This window comes from Branchiostoma lanceolatum, chromosome 13 (genome assembly GCF_035083965.1).
Source record: "Branchiostoma lanceolatum isolate klBraLanc5 chromosome 13, klBraLanc5.hap2, whole genome shotgun sequence".
NCBI lineage: Eukaryota > Metazoa > Chordata > Leptocardii > Amphioxiformes > Branchiostomatidae > Branchiostoma > Branchiostoma lanceolatum.
Genome location: NC_089734.1, coordinates 6,290,938 through 6,315,586, shown reverse-complemented (window position 1 = coordinate 6,315,586; position 24,649 = coordinate 6,290,938). Strand labels below are relative to the sequence as shown.

General features: G+C 44.5%; 3 protein-coding genes and 1 long non-coding RNA gene across 4 annotated transcripts; 2 read left to right on the top strand and 2 right to left on the bottom strand.

The window, feature by feature from the left end:
- Positions 1–411: 411 nt before the first annotated feature.
- On the top strand, positions 412–2,554 carry LOC136446833 (uncharacterized). The gene is made up of 3 exons (XR_010757653.1): positions 412–705; positions 987–1,133; positions 1,484–2,554. It is a non-coding gene; the product is annotated as an uncharacterized lncRNA (long non-coding RNA).
- A 255-nt stretch (positions 2,555–2,809) lies between these two features.
- Positions 2,810–6,990, top strand: LOC136446832 (catechol O-methyltransferase-like). The gene is made up of 5 exons (XM_066445440.1): positions 2,810–3,095; positions 3,955–4,089; positions 4,938–5,131; positions 5,730–5,883; positions 6,234–6,990. Exons 1-5 carry the CDS (start codon positions 2,975–2,977, stop codon positions 6,383–6,385), a joined length of 756 nt encoding a protein of 251 aa, XP_066301537.1. The 5' UTR covers positions 2,810–2,974; the 3' UTR covers positions 6,386–6,990.
- Positions 6,991–7,214: 224 nt separating this feature from the next.
- Positions 7,215–17,325, bottom strand: LOC136447190 (uncharacterized). The gene is made up of 7 exons (XM_066445891.1): positions 16,643–17,325; positions 11,098–11,243; positions 9,484–9,654; positions 8,760–8,896; positions 8,321–8,525; positions 7,523–7,639; positions 7,215–7,249 (listed from the first exon to the last, which is right to left on the bottom strand). Exons 1-7 carry the CDS (start codon positions 16,930–16,932, stop codon positions 7,215–7,217), a joined length of 1,101 nt encoding a protein of 366 aa, XP_066301988.1. The 5' UTR covers positions 16,933–17,325.
- An 851-nt stretch (positions 17,326–18,176) lies between these two features.
- Positions 18,177–24,538, bottom strand: LOC136446830 (uncharacterized). The gene is made up of 7 exons (XM_066445437.1): positions 23,323–24,538; positions 22,349–22,494; positions 21,454–21,624; positions 20,752–20,888; positions 19,698–19,806; positions 18,899–19,015; positions 18,177–18,682 (listed from the first exon to the last, which is right to left on the bottom strand). The coding sequence occupies exons 1-7, from the start codon at positions 23,610–23,612 to the stop codon at positions 18,648–18,650; spliced, it is 1,005 nt and encodes a 334-aa protein (XP_066301534.1). The 5' UTR covers positions 23,613–24,538; the 3' UTR covers positions 18,177–18,647.
- Between the last annotated feature and the right edge of the window lie 111 nt (positions 24,539–24,649).

Sequence of the window (24,649 nt, the reverse complement as noted above, 5' to 3'; positions counted from 1 at the left end):
ATTACGTAAGCGCCTCTGTGAATCCAGAGGGCTTAGGTTCGAACCCCACTCAGGTAAGCTATTTTGAAGCATTAGTCCTTTCGGATGGGGACGTATAAGGTCATTCACGATTCCAAATGCCCCTGCGCGGCGGTATGAATTGTGGGTAATATGTCAAAGGTGAAGGCTCCTGAGACGAAAAAAGATGTTTGGACATTGCTAATAAATCGAGATCGAGAACTATTTGCAAGTCAGGAAACTTTACCGTTGACCGTGCGCATGCGTAGTCGGAAACATGAACGACCTTGTAGCCAACGGCCCATTTCAAGGTCGCAGACCACAATATTTCGCCTATAGGGATTTACATGGTTTACCGGGGTGAACCAGAAATACCTTCTCCTTGTCTTTCTTATGAGTGCCATCTTGCGGAGATCAAGTGTACTACATGTGCGTTCACCCACGAACTACGTAGTATACCATGCAATGATACAACGTCTACACGCCAGGGCAAGGGGTCTAAATGTCTTTACTTGATGCGCCAAACAATACTCCTTTCAATACTTACTGTCGTATTTGGAAAGCTCTTCTCGCGCCATATTTGAGACTGGTTTTCCCCTCCTGTAAATAGCTATACCACAGCCACCAAACCGGTTTTGGTTACAACAGAGTGACCCCACTGACGGTGAACTGACGCCTTAATCCTTTCAAAACAACACCTGACAAACAGTAAGTAGCAACGTATTTTATGATACCATGAAACCTTATCTGACTGAAATTCACCAGCATGTATGTGGACTTGTATGTGGACATGTTGCTTGTTGACCATGGTCGAGATGTAAATGGGATGACTCCAAATCCTGACGTCTTCCGTTACATGGAAACTTGGTGTTTATTAGCTGTCACGTCAGCCATTTGAAGAGGCGCTTTAGACAGGCTTGTAAATTTTGCAGTTTCCTTCCCTCGTCTGAGAGGTTTATAACTACAGATTCCGTTCGGTTGTTCTTCAGACATGGCGTCGGTAAAGTTTTGTCTTCGAGCCGTTATCACCGTGGCGCTGCTTCTTGCAGTAGGTTATGTCCACGGCGCCGAGTTCCCTGGCAGCTCGTGTTCCGGGTGTGTTTTGGGCGCTCTATGCCCTGCCACGTGTGGAGGGGGTGAGTGGATTTATTTCGTTTCTTGTGACAGACATCTTCTGGGTTTTGGCAAAAAGTCTCAATTTTCATGCATGGACTTAAAGTAATCAATGAGTAATCTTTCTTTGATCCAAACTTCAGTGCACCTAGATATACTCTATGCATGAATTAACATAGTCAATAGAGTGGCTGCAGGGCAAAAACTTGTATAGGTCATCTCTTTGTACCTTTGTCGTCGGAGATTCTAATCTGAGGCGGGGTGTCTAGTATGACTACATCTCCTCTAACAAAACATGCTGAAACATGCTATCATTTGTCATTTGAACGGAGGGATATCCTTCTCATTATTGAACGTTTCTCATTACTTTCAGGTGGTCCGGGGTTGAACTCGGAACAGTTGGCCCTGGTCATCCTGGGCGTGTTGATCGGGATGTTTATTTCTGGGGTCCTGATCTGGTACTGCTGGCTCAGGAAACCGAACATGCCTAGGGACAGGGACAGGCTGATTGATCTGAAAGGGAAAATCTAAAGAATATCACCAAACTTTCACTGCCAAGATTTGCCTTTGCCCATAGCATTATTGCAGATTCATCATCATCATCATCGGTCGGTCGCACAGCGGCCGATCACACGTCCTCTCCACATCCGCCGGTCTGTAGCCATTGCAATGATGGCCTCTGGGCTCAGGTCACCTTCAGCATCCCCCGGCAGGTTCTGGACATTAGATTAGTCTTTGACAGTTTGAGAGTTGATGATATTCATGTAATGTATAGATCTAAAAGGGATATTATTAAACATAAGCATAAGGCAGCTTGAGAGTTGTTGATATTTATATAGTGTAAGCGTGGTGCAGTGGTTTGCGCGCTCTGTCTCTCACCACATCTGGTTCAAATTCAGTGGAGCCAGCGGCCGGACCTGGACACGATGTGTACAGAAAATGTCCAAGTTCTTGTAAATTACAAACTATTCAGTACTTGTTAGGATTCGTCATAGCTTTCTGTTAGATGTTGATTATTCTGTAAATGCCTTTATTTTGTCGTGAAAGATCTAGTGGCTAGTGGAATACTAGTAGTTTAGCTGTTATATGTTATCTGGCCTGTGTTTACACAATCTCTGACCGAGGGTTATTGATCAACTGTAACTGTCAGGTGGGCCGCAAGGAGCGCGATTTAGTCCGCACTTTATCTTACACAGATTGTTTTTAAAGTTCTGAATTTGACTGAATAACGCTGTTAGATTCATGTTTAGGATAGGTTCAATAGAAAACGACAGAGGAAAATAGACCGATCATAAAGCATGAACTACTTGAAGATATCACAGTATGATGAGATCACATTCGATCATTTTCTTCACCAAAGACAATAACGTTAGAGACGGAATTTTCTCTCACAATGGTTTATCAAACCTACTTCGTTCTTCGAAGTAATGAAATAAATCATTATCAAAAAAATGTATTCCTCCTGTTGTAAGTCAGTCGCATAGATAGAACTTTATGGCAAATTTGATAGTTTTCGGACATAGATTGATACCTCTATAAGGGGGGAATGATAGCCAGAAGACTGTAGTGGATCTGAAATACGGATTTAAGACATTTATTCTTTGCAATTTGGCATTGTACGAACACGTCGCACATAATGAACTGTAACCTATTTTTGGTAACGGAGTCACTGATATCACCCTTTTACCTTGAACTTTGACCTGCTAATATTCCGCCTGTCACCGCAGTGCCAGGCACGACATAACGTGTTTACAAGATAACGTAATGTATGTTGGACACTATCGCATAAACTGGTACTACATGTAGGACAGTGACTGTGGTGCCAGGTACGGCATAACATGCATCTGACGTCATTGTTTGTCTAATGGTTCTTTATAAGCTGCTCTCACGGGTACTGTGGCACAACCGGGTCCTGCAGCCTGCGACAGTGACATCCGCCATCTTCAGACGATTCTCACGCGTGAAGAAGCAGACAACGGCGAGCGGTAAGGTTTTCTGCTATAGCTCCAGCTGTCTCCCTAGTTCAGGTAATATAATAATAATAATGTATCATAATAATAATAATAACCCACCTGGCGTCCGATAACAGAAGGACACGTGCAGTGTAGGATATCGTATATGTCCATGATGAACGATCGTTGTTCTGGACTCAAGCTTATGTACTCATGACAACAAGATACATGATTCTATGTTCTGTTCTGCTATCATATTCAATAGTAATTCTCTAGTAGCAATGCATGTTTTGAGTCTTACAATTACGAAACACTGTTGCGAACTGGTATCGTCGTGTGTATAGTAGGCGTGTTATGATTGTTACATACCACACTCACCGTGACCCCCATCCCGGACCCACCCCACACCATTACCCACACCCACACCCATATCCACACCAACACCCTCGCCACACCCACACCAACAACCACACCAACAACCACTGACACAACCATAGAAATTTACTGGAGTTTGGAAAAATTCCAAAGAATATACAGCGACTGAAAACCAGTTGATTCTTAACTGACAGAATATAATCTTCCACAATCCTTGCCATACAGGTAGAGGGCTGAGTGAGGACTTTCGCCTTCTTCTACAACTCTAGACACACAAATGTGCATACAATGTTTTTAACATAGAAATGACCATGGATATTGAGTATATATACGGTACAGATTCTAACAAACTGGAATCGAATGTATTTACCTATATTTGCACATCTAGGATTGTCTAGTCATAAAATACAATTGAATTTCTCTATAGAATAAAATGTATCAAATCAAAATCTTTGTAGCAAGTGGAAAGAAAGGTGACTACGCTACAGTGTTTGCTATAACTCTGTTTTTTGTACAGACATGAGTAAAGAACAGCGCGTCCTGGAGTACGTTCTACAGAACGCATCACGGGGCGACCCAGAGAGCGTCCTGGCTGCCATGGACAAATACGGCATGGAGAAAGAATGGCTCATGACTGTAGGGGAGCACAAAGGTCAGATCTTGTGATGTTACAGTGTCCCACTGTGAGATCGCCGCATGGCACCATCCGTATTTATTCATTTGTACAGAGCAAACCTATTCTATTTCACCCTCGGGCCACATGGTCGCCGCCATGTCTGGTATGTTATTGACTTACCGACGAAACCTGTCGGTTTTGGGCCGCCATGCAGCTTTTTCAAGTACTGCAACATAACTGGCCGACACCCTCTTGCTGGTAGTTGAGTTGAATAGTGTATCACACCAGCACGTAAGCTGCTTACCTGATCTGTATATTTGATAACGACGTTTGGTAAATACATCAATGTATGTGAATCTGATAGTAGTCCAGAAGTCTGCTTGTTCCCCTTTCTTCTTAGATAATTTTGCGGTTGATGCATTGAAACACCAAAGGAAATTCACTATGAAAATCCTACCTCATGTTGGAATGACCAATTTCCGAGGTGACGTGACCGAAGTTGGTCAAAAGTGTCAGGAAGTCTATACCACCCCCCGTCTCTGTTGTAACGTTTATCTGTCGTCTGTCTCCAGGGCAGATCCTGGACCAGTTTGTGAAGGAGACCGCTCCTCAGACCATACTGGAGCTGGGCACGTACAGTTATCAATAATCATTATTATAATTATCACACTTACAGGACCGATCCTGGACCGTTTCGTGAAGGAGACGGCGCCTCAGACCATGCTGGAGCTGGGCACGCACAGTTATCAATAATCATTATTATACTTATCACACCTACAGGACCGATCCTGGACCGTTTCGTGAAGTAGACGGCGCCTCAGACCATGCTGGAGCTGGGCACGTACAGTTATCGATAATCATTATTATACTTATCACACCTACAGGACCGATCCTGGACCGTTTCGTGAAGGAGACGGCGCCTCAGACTATGTTGGAGCTGGGCACGTACATGGGTTACTCCGCCGTCAGGATCGTCAATCTTCTGTCAGAAGGCACAAAGTTCATCACTCTGGAGGTCAATCCAGAGAACGCCGCAGTGGCGAAGGAGATCATCTCGTTTGCAGGGCTGCAAGATAGGGTAATAGTTCTAGTAGTCCACTGTGTTCTGCTGCTGCAGTGGTCTGGACACCCTGCAGCTGAAATCAGTCTTTCTTCCATTCTTTCCACTTAAGCTCCCGTAGTTTTCTTTCTGACCTTTCTTTCAGGTCTGCCCTCATTTAGCTAAGGTAATAGCATCATGACATTCTGTCAAAGTTTTCTTACGTTGTTAAAAGAAAGGCCTAGCTTCAGAGATGACAAAATGATGTTTGCATGACTATCAGTGGCAGTAGAAATAGCCAGGAGAAAATATGCAAATAGCTTTGCTTGAGTAATATGTCTTGTCTATACGCTCTATCATATGCACAATGCTGTCTATGCAATCGGTCTCTCGCCGGAAACCCTTTAACGGAACAAATGTCACTTGTCCAGAGCCCATATAGAATTTTAAAAAAAAGCAATGACGAAAGTTATATAGAGTAGCCCAGTTTAACGGCAGTAATTCTTCGTGCTTGTAAGCTCATCTGAAATATTTAACAGAAATCAATGGACATCAATGGACTTTATAATGGAATTTACGTTTGTTTCTGCTTTCAATGTTTTCGTGCTTAACTGATCGTATGCTTGTTTTGTAATAGATTATCCAGGTTATTTCTGACAGCGCCGAAGCCATCCCCCAACTGAAGACCAAGTTCAACATAGAGACGTTTGACATGGTGTTCATAGACCACTGGAAGGATGTCTACGTTAGAGATATCAAACTGCTTGAAGAAAACAAGCTGCTACGCAAAGGTACTTATCCCTACGCAAACCAATGTTGTGCATACTGTAAGAATCTATCGATTGGATCTTTAACCTCTTCAACTCCAAACAAGAAATCGAAGATTTAACAGCTGTTTGAAATATCAAGAGTTTTTGTAAATTTCTTGACAAAATATAAATCTTCATTTCACACATTACATGCTCCACTCTCACATGCCATCCTCAGGTTCCTAACTTGCATTGGCAACAGCAACATTCATTTCGAGCATGCCCTGTCGTAAAGGGCTATCATTAAACACGTATTGCTGTGTGCTGATGTAGTGCCAATGCTGTTATTGTCTATCTTGAATATATAACACGTATATTTTCTGTTTCCACAGGCACAGTTGTACTAGCCGACAACATCCTCCGCCCCGGTGCTCCAGAGTACGCAGAATACGTGCGGACCTGTGGCAAATACGACTCCACGCTGCACAAGGCGACTTTCAAAGATAAAACAGATGGTGTTGAGAAGTCTGTGTACCAAGGCTAGGCCTAGAGATAAAACACTGCATTATGTAGTATAACCAAGTCACACGCACTGTCGTTTGCGATTTGAAAATTGTCCTGTAAATTTAGTACAAAGATTTAACAGATGGTGTTGAGAAATTTGTGTACCGAGGCTAGGCCTAGGGATAGAACACTGTGTTATGTAGTATAACCAAGTGACACATACCGTCGTTTGCGATTGGAAAATTGTCCTGTAAATTTAGTTCCGTAGTTCAGAAATTTAGTTAGCTGTGGATTCATACATTAGAAGAATTTGCTATTGTTGATTTGCATATATGAAATGATATGCAAAATGGGAAGCTGTGTAACTTGTGCAATAAAGAAGCAAGAGTCGAATGTATTGTGCATTGGACGTTTCATATATTTAGAGCAAATGAAGCATACATTTTGTAAGTTGGTACAATTCCAGGATTTGCAATGCCTAGCTCAGGAATACCTTCTAGAAGTCTTTTAAGCTAAGAGATCCCATTTTCTTTAGTTAAAGCGATGCTTACATTTCTTTTACCGTATTCTATTTTGCAACTACATTTCGATTTCATCATTTTATGTTCTTATATACAAGAGAAAGTAAAAGTGTAAATTCACCTATATTTTGAATAATTCAATTCAATTCCTTTATTTAGCTAAGAGAAATCTGAATAAAAAGGCAATATTTCATACCAATATCATAGCTGATAAGCATATGATTTCTTAATGTGTGATTTCACCCTAAAGCATATTCCATTTATCGTGCTGCAAGGGGTTTGCTTCCATCCCTGTAGGTAGTATAGGAAGACTCAATGATTTCTTTTTCTTGTAACGATACGTTGACGTCACGGGTTCAGACACGCCACAGTGCCCACCTTCCCTATGAGTAAAGCAGAAACAACATGAAGGCAGAAGTCTTGAAGAATCAATGTCTTGAGGAGAAAGCTACGATAATTTGTCAGTTGTTCAAGAGAGAGTGAACGACTTTCTGACAGTGTTTGTGCAGATTGAGTGGGCTGCGATATTGTACAGGTGGTCCCTGTACTGAAAGTATTTTCTACAGATCAGGGAGGTTTAAGTCAAGATATTTCTTAGAACATCCTTAAGCAGACCAATAATGTCGCTTCATTGGAGAGACACTGCAATACCTTACCGTGTCGCTGGGCGGCCTCATTGCACAGCCGGGTGAACCTGCCGCTCTCGACCAGCTTGTCGAAGCCCTGGTTCCAGTAGGTGTTGAAATTGTTGTCCTTCCGGGTCATCATGGCATCTGCGGAAGTAATTGTATGATTCCCATAAAGTCGCAGAACACAGTTTTTATCCGCGATCCCCGGGGGTCTATGACGCGGGTACATAAAGTAGTACGGCTAGATTCTTGAAGGCCTGGAAGAAAGTCGCATGTGAGAGGCAGCCAAGTGCAAACTATACTGCGTGGTATAGTGTTGTGTCGACTTTGAGTTTGTATGATTTGGATTGTGAAGGTTTTCCAAAGTGTGTATGAATGCGCTTCATGACGTAATTTTTTTTTGGTGAGCCGGCTGCAGTTATTTGATCTTCGCAGAGAGGCATTTCAAAGAGGGCGTCAAAACGCGATACGTCGACAGAATTTTTTTAGTTAATTGTAGGTTGTATCCTTAACTCAAACATAATTGTTTTTCGGATCTCTCAAGTGCACCGCACTATAACTTTTACCGCGTCGAAGCCAGTCACCTTATGGCCCTTAACTATAGAAATCCCCAAAGGCCGAAAACTGTGTTCTGCTACCTTCAAATAACCATAGTTGTAATAATTTCAAACCAGGACAATACGAAAGCCAGCCGCAGTATCTGCAAAAGCTGATCATGATTCGAGAATTTTTAAAGGTTGGAGAAACTTCAAGAGGTCTATCGATTAGACAGCAAAACCTTTGACACTCTAATTCACCCCGTTCCTTATAGTGTTACTGACTTACTGCCGGACAGCATGCAATACGGCGGGGTCCTTGGAGGCAACAGTTGCACGTCGGTGTCATTGAAGTATCCCTGTGAAATCAGCGAGTTGAGTCCACCTGTATTAAAGCGAAGCCAATGACATTGGTGGGATAAGAAGATCTTAGCTGTGCTGAGGGAGGGGGGGGGGGCAGTGATTGGAACCGTATTCGTCTCACTGCAGTGGCTCTGAGGAGGGTGACAGACAGACAGATACGTTGACTTCTTGTCGAAAGACATGTATGATTGTGTGGTCACGTTGTCAGTTTTTTATGATCCGTATTTTATCATTTGATTCCCTTTTTTGGAGAAGTGTTTCTATATACTAGTACTATAAACTTCATCTTCCAAATATCGGACAATACAATTATTATGATAGTAATAACCAGTGAACTAATAGTATGAAAAAAGGAAAACGCTTACTTGTCCGCTAGTGATCTGCTCCAGGAATTCGTCCGTGGTGGTCACGTGGACGATCTTATCGACCGGCAGCACCGATCCCGTGATGCTCTTCTGCCTGGCCAAGCACTTTTCGTCACTCACCCAACCGTCCAGGAAAACTGCGGTGTGAGACAACATTTAACAACATTGTAAGCACATTTAACACTGTATATGGCTAATTCTCTGACTGATTCAATTGCATAGGGTGTGCGCTCGCCTAGCTTGCTTGTTCATATCAAATAGTGCTTAATCAATTGAGAATGAGCATGGTATACGTAGCTGAACATACTCCACTACCAGTGGAATAGCTTCCCCCCCACACACACAGGTGGCCCGTGTGTCCCAATGTCGATCCACCGAAACGGAGATGGGCACAGCTAGCCTTTATACACCAAAAGGCGTAATCGCTTCTATGACGTCTGCACTCTACAGGTCTGATTCTACCCTTTCATCGATAAATATTCATCTTAAAATTACTAATTGTATTAATCATTACACGTACTCTACACGTACCCGAGACAGTATGACTTTCATGACATCTTTCAGTTTTTGAACCATGTGATATTGTAACAACAGATCGAGATACGCCATTTCGGGGAGAGACTTTTCAAGCGCTATTTTTTTCTTTTTCCAATGCATCATATACGAGAGAAAAGTTTCTACGGTAACATATTTTTGTACAGTATGGGTAGCGTTGGACATTTACCGATCTTTTTGCCGGAGACGTCGTCCACGTTGAAGTTTCCCGGGTTTCCCGTCCTGACGTAGAAAGATGCCGTGTGGGTCGGCAGGAAGGCCTTAGAGAAGGAGAAGGTCCCGTCCCGAAGATGGGTCCGTGACCAGCCGGTACAGGCGTCGTACCACCCGTTCATCAGCCCTGAAAAAAGTAGGATAATCGTGGTCTCATTATGTCTCAACTGTTTATCATAAACAAAAATTTTGATGTTCAGCTGCAGTACCTTAGGTACCCGCTAGAAGGCCCATAATCGATCTTGACCTCCCTTTCGGTAAACCCTACCCATCCACTAAATATCATACAGAACCATCAACAGCTTTTCGAGTTATGCTGGCGACATACAAATACACATCCACACAAAGCCCGCTGCAGTACCAACCGAAAATGCCAGGGGAATCATTTTTGAACTTGACCTCTGTGTCCACAACATCTACACACCTGCAAAAAATCATGAAGATTCATCAACGTTTCCGTCACTTTTTTTGCCTACATAAAAACACCCAAAAAATGCAAAGTCCGCTGCAGTACCGTTGAAAAACGCAAGGTGAACCATTTTCGAACTTGACTTCCTTTGCACAACCGCTACACACCTAACAAAAATCATAAAGATTCATTGAAGCTTTCTTGAGTTATGCTCCTGACATACATACAGACCCCACCCAACAGATTTTTCAACCGAAAACATAATCTTCTCCGAGTACAAGTACTCGGCGAAGATAACTATGAAGGTACGTTGATGAAGGTTAGATATCTAGGTCATAAGATACGCAAGATAACAGTTACTCAAGAAACTGGGTATTTCAGGTGCACTGGTGAACATCTACTTCTTTTTCTCAGTGACTGAAGAGACCTGTAGTTCAACATGTATGGCAACCGAAACAATGTATGAAGGCATCGTAGTGTGACATTTGTCATGTGCCTTTGTGTTAGTTTCAGAGCACAATCATGAAAGGATCAAATGCTTTTGAAAAATCTACGAATTTTCCTATTAGTAAGTTAATGTGTGTATTATGTTAAGCAGTTCTATACCTTATACACTCATACCAGTTTAATGCACAATTCTGGCTCCGACGATTAAAAGCTTAGCGACAAATTTCCCGCCAACCTTCGCCTCCATCCTGGACGATACTCGACCTTCTGTAAAGACCGTATCCAATGCCAAACAGTTCACTGACAGAATAATCAACATCTTAAAACTTAAATAATCTAAGATGCTGTATCTGTATACATTTTCGCCCGATGAAATGTGAATCTAGACCTGTGTTTACATGTATATGATATGATATGATATGTCATGTTGTTTCTGAGCCCTGGAAGATTTGCTCCATAAGAGGCTAAAGGGTATCACAATACAGCAATCACTATTCCTTGACGAGACCCGACCTTACCTTGCCCACCCCTGCCGTGCTGACCGGCCTGTGAGTCCCAACTGTTGGGGTAGGAGTCCCACACCGTATCCGTATTTGTATCTATATATACATATATAGCCAGTATAACCGCCCTTCGGCGTAACACACCAGTTACCGTGCGGCAGACTAATTACTAATCCTTGAGGAGAACAGAACAGAACAGAACAGACCTTACCTTGCCCGCCCCTGCCGTGCTGGCCGGCCTGGGAGTCCCAACAGTTGGGGTAGGAGTCCCACACCGTGCGGCAGTTCAGCCCGGCAGCCTCGCACACCTCCCGGATCAGGTCATGGTGGTACCCCGCCAGGTTCCCCTCCACGTCGCTGTACATAGTACAGATTTTATATCTTAAAAATATGATAAACGTTCTGTAGTTCGTTCGTTCGTTCGTTCATTCGTTCGTTCAGACCATCTTTTTCTACCAAATAACACAAATTGTTCAAAGCATGAAAGTATAATCGTTGCAAAGAAGGCTTTTGTAGAATTCCCCCAAAAGTTATATAAATGAGGCCCTCATGCTTCCCCCCTCTATACACTCCATGGGGTATGGGGGGATATATTGTTTTTGCTGGCATGTTCTTCTTCTTTCTCCTTCTGACCATAAACTAGGCAGAAGTAGGGTGGTAGCTCTATTATTCCCTTTACGGTAAATGCTAAAGTTGTTATATTGTGGGTAGGTAGCTGTAGGAAAGGTGAATACAAAGGAATGTGAATTATGCTAATGATGGTCTAATATTCATAAAATATGCAGAAACTTGATATTCCCCTTACGATTAATGCTACGGATGTCATATTGGAGGTGAAGGTAGCTTTAGGGAAGGTGAGTACAACGGAATGTTTGGTATGCTAACTTTGCATTATGCTAATTAGGACCATATTTCTTTTTTGGCTACCGGTAGGGATTTCCCTTTGGAGATATACGTAGCTTTTAGAAAAGGTCCTCATATTTACATAACCTCCTAATTTTGCAAGTATGAAATTCCTATCATCTACCAATATGGAATTATTGCATTTCTGATTAATTATGCAAATTAGGTCTAACTTTGCATAATTGACGTCTAACGCTATCCCACACCTTTTCATATACATATGACACGAGTTTGAGAGTCCTATCGGATATGTTCAATCCCCACATTGATTATGTAAATCAGCCCCTGATTTGCATAATTATCATTTTCTCACGTCGCCGGTGTGTTTTTAAACACCACTCTTGTTCTTTTTTTCTCTTTCGTTTAATACATACAACGCCTTTGTCTTGTGAACAGAATTCATAGATTCCAAACCCGGCCTTTTTGTTTATATTGTAATGGAAATTACCGTACAACGGATACTTGCATGTATCAGTAACTAAGCCGAGATGAGTCAAGGCAACAAGCAAAGCAACAATGCATGGGTCTTGAACCAAATTCGCTGCGTCCATGCGGGCCATGCTTGCATGGTCATGCTTGCATTACATGGCCATGCAGCGGCCAATGCCATGCAAGCATGGCCATGCTTGCATTGTGGTGTATTGTGGTGTATGCAAGCATGACAATGCATGGATCTTGAACATGGCCATGCTTGTATGGTCATGCTTGCATGGCCATGCGGCAGCCAATGCAGTACAACGGATGCTTGCGCGCTCTTACGGCGCTCTTAGTTTAGTATATACAAGCCCGCATGAGTTGCGTATTAATATGTTTTTGGTATAGGTTAAGTTTGCAGCCGAAGAAGTAATCTCTTTGGTTTGATAATTAGACTGCTCAACGGTGGGTCAAAGTAGAAAACAACTTCCTCCCAGCAAAAAATGTTACTGCGGAACTCATGCGCACTTGAATATGCGCACAAGTGTGACAGGGCCCTTAAGGCCCTGTCACACTTGTGCGTATAACATGAGCGTGTGAGTTGCGTGTTAACATTTTTGTCATACGCCGGCGTGCGCCCAATACGCACCTAATGCGTTTCTCAATCGTTTTGTGATAGTTTTAGGCACGCAGGCACACTCAAGGCACGGCCCAGCACGCCTGATAGTTTTGAAACTACCGAAAACTTTCGTGCGAACGCTGGGACGCAGCTCAGACGTTATAAGAACGCAGTTCACACGTCCGACATCGGTCGAGTAAGGTACGAGCGCGCTTTGTGTTTGCGTTCCAATCGCCGTAATGCGCTACTCTTGCGGCGCGATCTCTGCGCAGCGACCACATCGCGCACTTGCAGCGCAGATACAACGCATGATGATCGACCGTATAGCGAATAAGAATATACGTCACGAATTAGTGTCGTTCGTCCTGCGATCGGGCAGCGCATTGCACGTACCAGTAGCGCCTGACAAACGCACAGATAGCTAACGGATATCGTTCACATAGCGTGCTCGACGAACATCTGGGGCATATTCCAGATTTGGTATAAATACGAGGGCACCTCTGACTCCAGGGTGGATAGACCTTCCGAACATAGCAGATCCAGGCCATAACCGGCGACACCCCATGCTTGCTGTCATCCAACACCAGCATGACATCGCCAACCTACAACTCCATCTCCTTCGTCAAAGAAAGAGAAGAAGGAGAAGAGCAAAGGACCATCTGGGTCCGGCCGTGGATAGAGAGAAGACAACAGTTTGGGATCTATCACCAATTAATGGTGGAGCTACGAAACGAAGACACAGGGGCCTTCCATACTTACACTTCTCATTGGTTGTGACACGTGCCGGACTAGTGGCCGCAAGAAAGTACAAGTGGCAAAAATCCATTCTTCCCTCTCAGTGAGGTCCTTGGGCCCATCTCTGCCCTTCCTCTTGTGTAGCCTTGTGAATATGTCCTTAATGGACCTCCACCAACCTTTCAAGTAGGTGGCTGTCTTCTCTAGCTCTTTCGCCTTTTCGTTTCATAGAGCTTCTTTTAATCTGTACGTTTGTAGCGGATCAGCTTACTGTTCCAGAGGATATCGTTCTCCTTGATCCATTCCACCAAAGCCTTTTCTACCTCAGCATCTGGGGAGTAGCTGGTCTTCTTTGGTCGTGGCCTTTGGGGGGGGGGGGGGGTAGCAGACGAGGCCTGAGGTGATGGTGATCCGGAGGTCTGCTCCTTCTCACCACTCTTGTTTGCAGGTTTGTGACCAGGGAAGTGAGACTGGACAGCTTCGCTTGATGGGGCCGGGGGACTGTCTTCAGTACCATGGCCAACACAACCATCACGGTCACCTACAGCATCAGGGGTGTTAGACGCCTCAACGGGTGGTCCAGAATTAGACGAGCCACAGCCACGGCCATGGCTAGCGTGGGTGGAAGAGCCACGTTTCGGCCGGCGCCCCATGTTGTTCTTGTAGTCAAATCTGAACTTGTAATAAAAGGAAAAGCAGGCAGCAGTTGCCGTTTCAACATATCTCATACCTGGGGTACGCTCGTAATTCGATTAGCAGTCGTCGGAAGTGCGCCAGGCATGCGGCCGGCAGTCGTTGTGGGCATTCGGAATGCGCTCAGCACACGCACCTGATGCGCAGCTATTCGCTGCAAGGATAAGAGTATTGCGCACTTCATATGCACATAACACGTGTCTCAAACGCATTGGATGCGTTGAAGTCGTTATTCACACGCTATATGTGCGCCGCGCATAACTGGAAAAAAATTGATATTTTGAGCGTACAACTGCGTGTTGTCAAAATTCAACACGGAACTCACGCGGAATGGCTTATACGCACAAGTGTGACAGGGGCTTTAGATCGCCATCCTCGACGCTCTCACGGCAACATGTTCAACACCATCGTCGAGGTGACGGCGCGCATGGCGTGCATGGCGCTCTCTGCAGCTGCGCGCTCCCTCCGCGCTCCCACGGCGCTCACTGCGCTCGCTCCGCGCTCTGGCCAAATTGATGTTGTAGAGAGCGCGCGGCGAGAGCGCCGTCCCAGTGCCGGAATGGGGGCCTAACGTAACGCAAACACCGCACTTAAAATCATACCGAACCAGACGTTTCTGTAGAATAAGATACAGTAACTGCAGATGAAAATAACTCGGTACATGTAAATGAACCAGAAATTTTCATATGTAGGCGTTGTCGATGTTGAAAGAAGAACGGTTCCCGAATCCAGTGGAGCGGCTCCTATGCGCGGTAAGATGATTCTCGCATACACTCGCCTTGTTTTGTGGAGAGCGGAGAGTATATAGAAAACCTTCTGAAATGCCGATTTTTTTCAAACAAACTGATCAAAACCTATTGATGCAACTTTGTCCTTATATCTAGCGTTGGCTAGACTACTCAACGATCCACAGCATGGAGACAAATACAGCACACTCGGACACCCGTAAAGTGTTATTCTTAAGTTTGCCTCATATGGTTATTCACGTCCTTACCATGGAAACTACGCCTGTGTTCTGATAGTTGTAACGTCACAAGCGTTTGGTACACGAATTGTATGGCTTATAGATTTTCGTACAAGTATAGCAATGTTCAAATGTACGAGCAGGTGGTTGTGCAGTTTTCCATACTTAAGGCCCTGTCACGCTTGTGCGTATAACATGAGCGTGTGAGTTGCGTGTTAACATTTTTGTCATACGCCGGCGTGCGCCCAATACGCGCCTAATTCGTTTTTCAATCGTTTTGTGATAGTTTTAGGCACGCAGGCACACGCAAGTCACGGCCCAGTACGCCTGACATTTTTGAAACTACCGAAAACTTTCGTGCGAACGCTGGGACGCAGCTCAGACGTTATAAGAACGCAGTTCACACGTCCGACATCGGTCGAGTAAGGTACGAGCGCGCTTTGTGTTTGCGCTCCAATCGCCGTAATACGCTTCTCTTGCGGCACGATCTCTGCGCAGCGACCACATCGCGCACTTGCAGCGCAGATACAACGCATGATGATCGACCGTATAGCGAATAAGAATATACGTCCTGCGATCGGGCAGCGCATTGCACGTACCAGTAGCGTCTGACAAACGCACAGATAGCTAACGGATATCGTTCACATAGCGTGCTCGACGAACATCCGTGATCCATTCCACCAAAGCCTTTTCTACCTCAGCATCTAGGGAGTAGCTGGTCTTCTTTGCTCGTGGCTTTTTGGGGGTAGTAGACGAGGCCTGAGTTGATGGTGACCCGGAGGTATGCTTCTTCTCACCACCCTCGTTTGTAGGTTTGTGACCAGGGGAGTGAGACTGGACAGCTTTGCCTGATGGGGCCGGGGGACTGTCTTTACTGTCAGTACCATGGCCAACACCACCATCACGGTCACCTACAGCATCAGGGGTGTTAGACGCCTCAACGGGTGGTCCAGAATTAGACGAGCCACGGCCACGGCCACGGCTAGCCTGGGTGGAAGAGCCACGTTTCAGCCGGCGCCCAATGTTGTTCTTGTAGTCGAGTCTGAACTTGTAATAAAAGGAAAAGCAGGTAGCAGCTGTCGTTTCACCACATCTCAAACCTGGGGTACGCTCGTAATTCGATTAGCAGTCGTCGGAAGTGCGCCAGGCATGCGGCCGGCAGTCGTTGTGGGCATTCGGAATGCGCTCAGCACACGCACCTGATGCGCAGCTATTCGCTGCAAGGATAAGAGTATTGCGCACTTCATATGCAAATTACACGTGTCTCAAACGCATTGGATGCGTTAAAGTCGTTATTCACACGCTATATGTGCGCCGCGCATAACTGGAAAAAAATGGATATTTTGAGCGTACAACTGCGTGTTGTCAAAATTCAACACGGAACTCACACGGAATGGCTTATACGCACAAGTGTGACAGGGGCTTTACATGTACTCGTGTGCGCCGGAGTCGTGCCCGATCATGATGAGCCAGGTCTTGCCGGCCGCCTGCCCGTCGTTGCCGCCCCCCGTGGCCGCCTGAGCCGGCCCGAGGTTGAAGACGTTCTGTCGGTTCATGCTGACGGCCGCCAGTATGATAGCGATGATGGCAAGCAGAACACAGAGGGCTCCCAGCAGCATGGTGGGCAGATTTAACCCCGAGCTCTGTGTTCTCTCCGGCGGGATCACAGCACGGATATCGGCGGTGCTAGCCGTTGCTTCTTGGTCAAGGCTCCTCATGTTGACCTCCAAATCTCTTCGAAGATTTGTGCGATTCGTAGACTTAACAGTCACCAAATCCGTGTGTAAACTGTTTCAGCTAGTCAGCGTTGTGGTAAAACCAGTCTAGCTAGGAGTGTGACACAGAATGCCCGTGACGAGCTTGGTGCCGTAGGGGATAGTGTCGGGTGTTTACGTCGCCGCTGCACCCCTTGCACAAAATACAAGTTCGTCAACAGACACATGATACGCCCTGCTCACCTTACTTGTTGTTGTCTCGCATTGATTACGCCAGGCATCCTGATACGCGCTACTCCTCCAAAATGTTACGCATACTATCATGTGTGAGGCTGCTACCAGTTGAGCTACAGGGTCATCCCCAAAACGTTCTGTCAAAGTCGACTGCTTTGGTAGTTTACGTGTATTGAAGAACAAATAGTCATTCATAAACCATTCAATCGATTGATCCATCAATCAATCCATCAATCAATCCATCAATCAATCAATCAATCAAACAATCAAATAATCAAACAATCAAACAACCAAACAATCAATCAATCAATCAATCAATGAAGCCAACAAGAGCTTCAAGGTATAGACTCAAATTTGCACAAATAGACGATAGAATCACCACCAGTCTTGGGGTATATGTGTATGTAAAAAGTAAATATACTACAATGAAGCATAATATTCTACGGACGTCATGCTTGTTTTCTTATATTTTACAATAACTTTGTTTAAATTTATTTTGTGTACGCAGCACGCGTGCTGTTGAAGGACCTACAGAAACGTTATCCTTGCACGTACGCAGAGAGCAGATTAAAGCTTGCAATAGTGGAAGCAAAACGTGTCTGTGAGTGTCTCTCTTCTGTAGGGAAGTACTAGAGATCACGGAGACTACAGCAGCGACGAGGATCACGGCCGACTACGCAGACCACGCGTGGACCTGCGGCAAGGACGACTCCACGTTGCACGAGGCCAAAAATGGGTTCAAAAATAAAATATATGGTGTTGAGAAGTCTGTGTATACGTACCGAGGCTAGGCCCAGGGATAGAACACTGTGTTATGTAGGATAACAAAGTTACACATACTGTCGTTTGCGACTGGGAAAGATTGCAATTCAGAAGTTCAGTTATCTGTGGGTTCAATACGTAAGAAGAATTTGCTATCGTGTTATCGTGTTGATTTGCATATACAAATTGATATGCGAACCGGGAATCTGTGTGTTATGTAACATGGGCAACAAAGAAGCAAGAGTCTGCTGTGTTATGCATTGGGCGTTCTGTATATCATCAGCAAATAAAGAATACATTTGGTAAGAAAGTACAATTCCAGGATTTCCAATGCCCAGCGCAGAAATACGGTCTAGACGTCATTTAGAGACCAAATTTTCACAGTCAAGCGATTCTTACATTTTTTTACCGTATTCTATTTTGTAACTACATTTTGATTCCGTCATTTCATGTATTGATATTACATGCGAGAGAAAATGAAAGTGTAGATGAAACTGTAGATTTTTGTAGTATTTAATCAATATCATTAGCTAAGAGAAATCTGACTAAAAAGGCAATATTTCATACCAATATCATAGTTGATAAGTATATGTTTTCTTAAAAACGTGTGATGAAACCCTAACGCTTATTCCATTTATCGTAATGCAAGAGGTTTGCTTCTATCCCTGTAAATAGTAAAGGAAGACTCAATGATATCCTTTTGTTGCAACGATTCGTTGACGTCACGGGTTCAGACACGCCACTGTGCCCACCCTCCCTGTGAATAAAGCAGAAACAACACGAATGCAAATTACTTGCAGAATCAATTTCTTAAGGAGAAAGCTACGATTGAGTGTGTTGCGATTTTGTACAAGTGGACTCCCTGTACGAAATTTTTTTTTTTTCAGACCAAGATTTTTCTTTTAAACTTCATTGTTAAGGACATTTATGTACAAGCTCATTTTTTCACCGGAGAGACACTGCAATTCCTTACCATATCGCCTAGCGGCCTCGCTGCACAGCCGGGTGAACCTGCCGCTCTCGACCAGCTTGTCGAAGCCCTGGTTCCAGTAGGTGGTGAAATTGTTGTCCTTCCGGGTCATCATGGCAGCTGCAGAAATGATTGTAACCGATCATTACTGTTTTTCAAAGCAGAAAATATCAGTATATTATATTCATGTTATACCTGGGCAAGGATAACGTTCGATTCGGGCGTTCCGGACGGGCTTCCATAGAATGTTTCGAACGCACTTTGCTTGCGCTGTTGCACCCGCTTTCGAAAATTCAAATACCAAATTCGGACGTTGGATGGTGATGCGTGTTGTATTATAAATATATATATATATGGCCTCCATCGGCCAATATTGAACATGGTAAATTCACATCAGCCCTACAGAATCGTCTATGGCTTAACAGTACGATAATGACAGTCTCTGCCACATATGCGGCATCTGTAAGCTGACTCGGTTCTTTTGCAAAGTTCTTCTCTGTGGATTCGCTTTTCTTCCGCGCTGTGCATCAGTGTATTACAATTGTTTCAAACCAGTACATAACTTGCCATCTTTTGAAACCAGGACATACCATGTTTTTCAAACCAGGACACACAAATGTACTACAATTATTTCAAACCAGGGCAAAACAATATAAAGCTTATCGGGGGTAACGTTAAGTGCAATTTAAATCGCCTCCTAAAGATTGGAACAGGGGTGACTTTAAGAGTAATATGACACCTTCAGCTTTACTTCACAGCACTAACCCCCCCCCCCCCCCCCAACATGGCGCTGGTGACTTACAGCCGTCCAGCATGCACTTCTGTGGCGTGGTGGGAGGCAACAGTTGCAGGACGGTGTCATTGAAGTATCCCTGTGCAATAAGCGTATTGGCTGCCCACCCAGCGTCCGCCTGTAAGAAATGCAAATTATATTCTGTAAAGCCGCCCTCTCACTGGACCCGCGGCACGCTGGCGGCGTCGCTGCGTCCTAAACTGGATTTATGTTACCATTGACTTTATAATGGGAATATCATTCAAAGCGTACAAGTATGACCAAAACGACAAAAAATCACACGAAGCTTAAAAAGATTCGTATTTTGTCGGTCAAATTCTTCGAGTGCTTTGTAAATTCGATCGGCCGCGCGATGCCGCCAGCGTGCCCCGGGTCTAGTGAGAGGGGGGCTTTAGAGAGTTTAAAAGTCATAAAAATAGTAACTTTTGATATACATGTAGTGTTATAATCGAGTGGGGTTAATCATTAGTTTCGGTATTTTTTGTTATGATAAAGCAGTCGTTTAAATATTTACCTATTTTGGCATTATGGGGATTGTTGCATTTGAATATGTACAGGTGGTTGCTCGGCCAGGTTTGACTGTACTCACAACATTCTGTAGCATCGAGACTCTTAAAACTTGTTTTGAGACATGCGAATGACTTATTACGTAAAATATCATATCTAGAGCATTCTATGACAAAGTGAAATTCATCTTCAATTTCCATTGGACAAAATGGGCTACATTATAACATCTTCCCGTCTCTATTTTCAACTTATGACTACTGATTCTTAACTGAGTTATCGCTTTACGAATTTCAAAGTTATTTATATCATCAAGATATTTTTCTTGTTCATAACAGCTTTTCGATTTGTTGAGAAAAGACAGTTTTGAATTACTTCTAATACGACTAAACCACTCTAGTGTGTATCTTGTAGCCGGGAGCGTAGTTGGTGAGCAATATAATCTACTTTATAAGCCTCAGGTTTCATCCATATATGTCCAAAGTCGCGGTAACTGAGAGTGTCCTTAACAATAGTAGCTAATGAAGTATTAGTATGAAAAAAATAGTGAAACACTTACTAGTCCGGTATTGATCTGCTCCACGAATTTATCCGTGTCGGTCACGTGGACGATCTTATCGGCCGGCAGCACCGATCCCGTGATGCTCGTCTGCCTGGCCAGACACTTCTCGTCATCCACCCAACCGTCTAGGAAAACTGCGGTGCGAGACATTCGACACGACAACATTTAACAAGAATGTGAGCTCATTTTAACACTGTAACTATTACATGTATATGGCTAATTCTCTGACCGGTCCACTGGCCTTGGGTATGCGCTCGCCTAGCTTGCCTGTTCGTATGAAATAGTGCATTCTGCTTTCCCTGCTTAGCACTCTGCACTTATGAGAAAGAGAATTGGTGTTGAACACATTCTATTACCACCCCCCCCCCCACCCTCATTGTAGTGGCCAGGTCCATCGAAACGGAGATGGGCGCAGCCCTTTCACAACAAAAGGCACAATCGCTTCTATGATGTCTGCTGGTCTTATTCTACCCCTTCATCATGAATATGCATGATATACTTGTTAATCGTATTGATCATTATAGCTACACGTACTAGAGAATTGACTTTCATTACATCTTTTAGATTTAGAACAATACAACCCTGGAATTATAGGGGAGACTTTCCAAGCTCTGCATTTTCACGTTCATATCCTAATGTTTTATGTGTTACGAGGGAAAATTTCGTTGTTGTACGATTTTGGTGGGTTTGGCTATTTACCGATCTTCTTGCCGGAGACGTCGTCCACGTTGAAGTTTCCCGGGTTTCCCGTCCTGACGTAGAAAGATGCCGTGTGGGTCGGGAGGAATGCCTTGGAGAAGGAGAAGGTTCCGTCCCGGAGACGTGTCCTCGACCAGCCGGTACAGGCGTCGTACCACCCGTTCATCAGTCCTGGTAGGCATGCGGCAAAAGTATGATAATCGTGAAGGTATTTTTACTTATATATGTCGCAACTGTCTATCATAAACAACTATGAAGGTACGTCGATGAAAGGTGACGAGAAACGCGGCAATATATAGTATATGCTCAAGCAACTGGATAGACTTTGTAAACGGTTAGACGTTTCAGCTGAGCATATACTACCTTTTGTCAGTGACTGAAAAGACCTGTAGTCCAATAGGCATGACAACTAAAACAATGTATGAAAGCATCGTAGTTTGACAATTGTCATGTCGTGCCTCTGCACAATCGTGAACGGATCAAATGCTTTTGAAAAATCTATGAATTTTCCTATTCGATATGTGGAAATGTATTGATGTTGAGTAGTTCTACCTTATACACTCATAGTTATGCCAGTTCAAGCGTTTAATCCACAAATCTGGCCCCGACAATTAAAAGCTTAGCGAGAAATTTCCCGGCAACCTTCACCTCCATCCTGGACGATTCTCGACCTTACCTTCTGTAAAGACCGTATCCAATGCCGAACAGTTTATTGATATCTTAAATATAATTTTAGATACCGTATCTGTATGCATTTTCGCATGATATGTGGATCTAGATCTGTGTTTACATGTATATAATATGATATGTCATGTTTTTTATGAGCCCTGGAAGATTAGAGGTTAAAGGGTATCACAATACACAATCACTAATTCTTGACGAGAACAGACCTTACCTTGTCCGCCCCTGCCATGCTGGCCGGCTTGGGAGTCCCAACAGTTGGGGTAGGAGTCCCACACCGTGCGGCAGTTCAGCCCGGCAGCCTCGCACACCTCCCGGATCAGGTCATGGTGGTACCCCGCCAGGTTCCCCTCCACGTCACTATAAAGATTTGGAATCTTGAACCAATTTATGCCATGAAAAACTATCTGTCAAAATACCACAATTCAGCAGTGTTTTTGTGTATTGAATAACTAAAAACCGTCCGAAATGAGTCCATAAATCTTGTCATATGCATCAGCACTATGTAAAGTAACGTTGTACATTTGCGTCAATGACATCCAAAAATGTCCGTTTACATAGAATAAAAGCCAACAAGACCTTCAAGTTATAGACTCAAATTTGCACAAATAGACAACAAAATCACCACCAGTCTTGTGCATATGTGTATGTAAAAAGTGAACATACTACAATGTAGCATAATATTCTACGGTCGTCATGCTTGTTAGCATCTTATGTATTGCAATTCTGTTTTGAGATTTACATTGCTTATATATTCTTACACAAACAGACAGTGTTTTCTACTCCACGGTTGACCTTCTACGGGTGACGGCACACGCCTAGGGCACTGTCCTCGTCTTAGGTTCCAGTTTGCTGACCAACTTTATGGTCGACTAAACCTATTGAATATTCCCAACACGCAGTGCGACTGTGTCTTTGTTTCTCAAACGTCCATGGCGCATAAATACATAGTTGTACCTACGTGTACTATGATTGGCAATGGCCGGAAAATGTTATATTTGCCTCAAATGGTTATATACGTCCTTACCATTGAAATTTCGCCTGTGTTCCGATAGTTGTAACGTCTCAAGCGTTTGGTACACGCATTTTATGGCTTATAGACCGTGGAAGTACATGTATAGCAATGTTCAAATGTACGAGCAGGTGGTTAACGTTATGTAGTTTTCGCATCCCGGTCTCCATACTTACATGTACTCGTGTGCGCCGTAGTCGTGCCCGATCATGACGAGCCATGTTTTTCCGGCCGCCTGCCCGTCGTTGCCGCCCCCCGTGGCCGCCTGAGCCGGCCCAAGGTTGAAGACGTTCTGTCGGTTCATGCTGACGGCCGCCAGCACGATAGCTATGATGGCCAGCAGAACACAGAGGGCTCCCAGCAGCATGGTGGGCAGGTTTAACCCCGAGCTCTGTGTTCTCTCCGGCGGGATCACAGCACGGATATCGGCGGTGCTAGCCGTTGTTTCTTCGTCCAGTTTCCTCATCTTGATGCTATAAATTGCTTCGAAGATTCGTGCGATTCGTAGATTTTGCAGTCACCCGGCTTGTGTCTTAACTGTCTCAGCCAGTCAGCGTTGTGGTAAGACCTGTGCGTTTAGTCTAGGAGATTGACAAAGGACGCCAGTGACAACGTTGGTGCCGTAGGGGACAGTGTCAGGTCGGTATGTCTCCCCTGCGTCCGTGCACAATACAAGGTTGTCAACAGACACCTGATACGCCCTGTTCACCTTACACGTTGTTGTCTCCGGCCTTGAATAGGTCAGGCGACCTGATACATACCCCACGATACGCGCTACTCCTTCAAAATGTTACGCATACCATCACGTTGCGTTACACATACCATAAATGATAGTTTATCGGTCCGAAATTACCCATGCAATGGCAGCCATTGCTTAATTGCTGCAGGGTTTACAATTACATAATACACAATATACATATTTGCTCCACACTTGCACTTTGTGGAACTGTAGCAAGGGTCTGGGCGGCTGCTATTCGGCGCCACCAGGTGACCTCAATACGACTTTCCCCAACCGAAGTCAGGTACCCATTCACACCTGGGTGGAGTGAGGAAAGTCGTGTAAAGTGCCTTTCCCAAGGGCACAAGATCGGTGACATGACAAGATTAGAACTCGGGACCTCTTGGTTCTGAGTCGAACGCTCTGCCGCTGCGCCACACGACCCCACATCCCAGATGTTCACGGGTACAACGTCCGTCACGGGATGGCCAGACACATTTGATGGTCGTAGAGATCTATCAGCCGCAACGCGCAGACACATTCGACGCGCCGCGGAAAATCAGCCGTCCGCGCGGACCAATCATCCGCGCGAGAGCTCAAATTCAGCCCCGCGAGAGCGCCACCAGGTGTCTCACTACTGCAATACAGTTACAACTATGGTTATGGAAATCATACAATTACTTCCGCAGCTGCCATGATGACCCGGAAGGACAACAATTTTACCACCTACTGGAACCAGGGCATCGACAAGCTGGTCGAGAGCGGCAGGTCCACCAGACTGTGCA

What these genes read in the sequence shown, in the direction of transcription:
- LOC136446830 (XM_066445437.1), bottom strand. Translation starts at nt 23,612, where the DNA reads ATGAGGAAACTGGACGAAGAAACAACGGCTAGCACCGCCGATATCCGT. An exon ending in GCATGGCAGGGGCGGACAAG is followed by an intron (nt 21,625 to 22,348) that starts GTAAGGTCTGTT and finishes CATGCCTACCAG; the next exon opens with GACTGATGAACGGGTGGTAC. An exon ending in CGTCTCCGGCAAGAAGATCG is followed by an intron (nt 20,889 to 21,453) that starts GTAAATAGCCAA and finishes CTCGCACCGCAG; the next exon opens with TTTTCCTAGACGGTTGGGTG.
- LOC136447190 (XM_066445891.1), bottom strand. Translation starts at nt 16,932, where the DNA reads ATGAGGAGCCTTGACCAAGAAGCAACGGCTAGCACCGCCGATATCCGT. An exon ending in TCCGGCGCACACGAGTACAT is followed by an intron (nt 11,244 to 16,642) that starts GTAAAGCCCCTG and finishes TACTATGTACAG; the next exon opens with CGACGTGGAGGGGAACCTGG. An exon ending in GCACGGCAGGGGCGGGCAAG is followed by an intron (nt 9,655 to 11,097) that starts GTAAGGTCTGTT and finishes TACTTTTTTCAG; the next exon opens with GGCTGATGAACGGGTGGTAC.
- LOC136446832 (XM_066445440.1), top strand. Translation starts at nt 2,975, where the DNA reads ATGGTTCTTTATAAGCTGCTCTCACGGGTACTGTGGCACAACCGGGTC. An exon ending in GAAGCAGACAACGGCGAGCG is followed by an intron (nt 3,096 to 3,954) that starts GTAAGGTTTTCT and finishes TTTTTTGTACAG; the next exon opens with ACATGAGTAAAGAACAGCGC. An exon ending in TTGCAGGGCTGCAAGATAGG is followed by an intron (nt 5,132 to 5,729) that starts GTAATAGTTCTA and finishes GTTTTGTAATAG; the next exon opens with ATTATCCAGGTTATTTCTGA.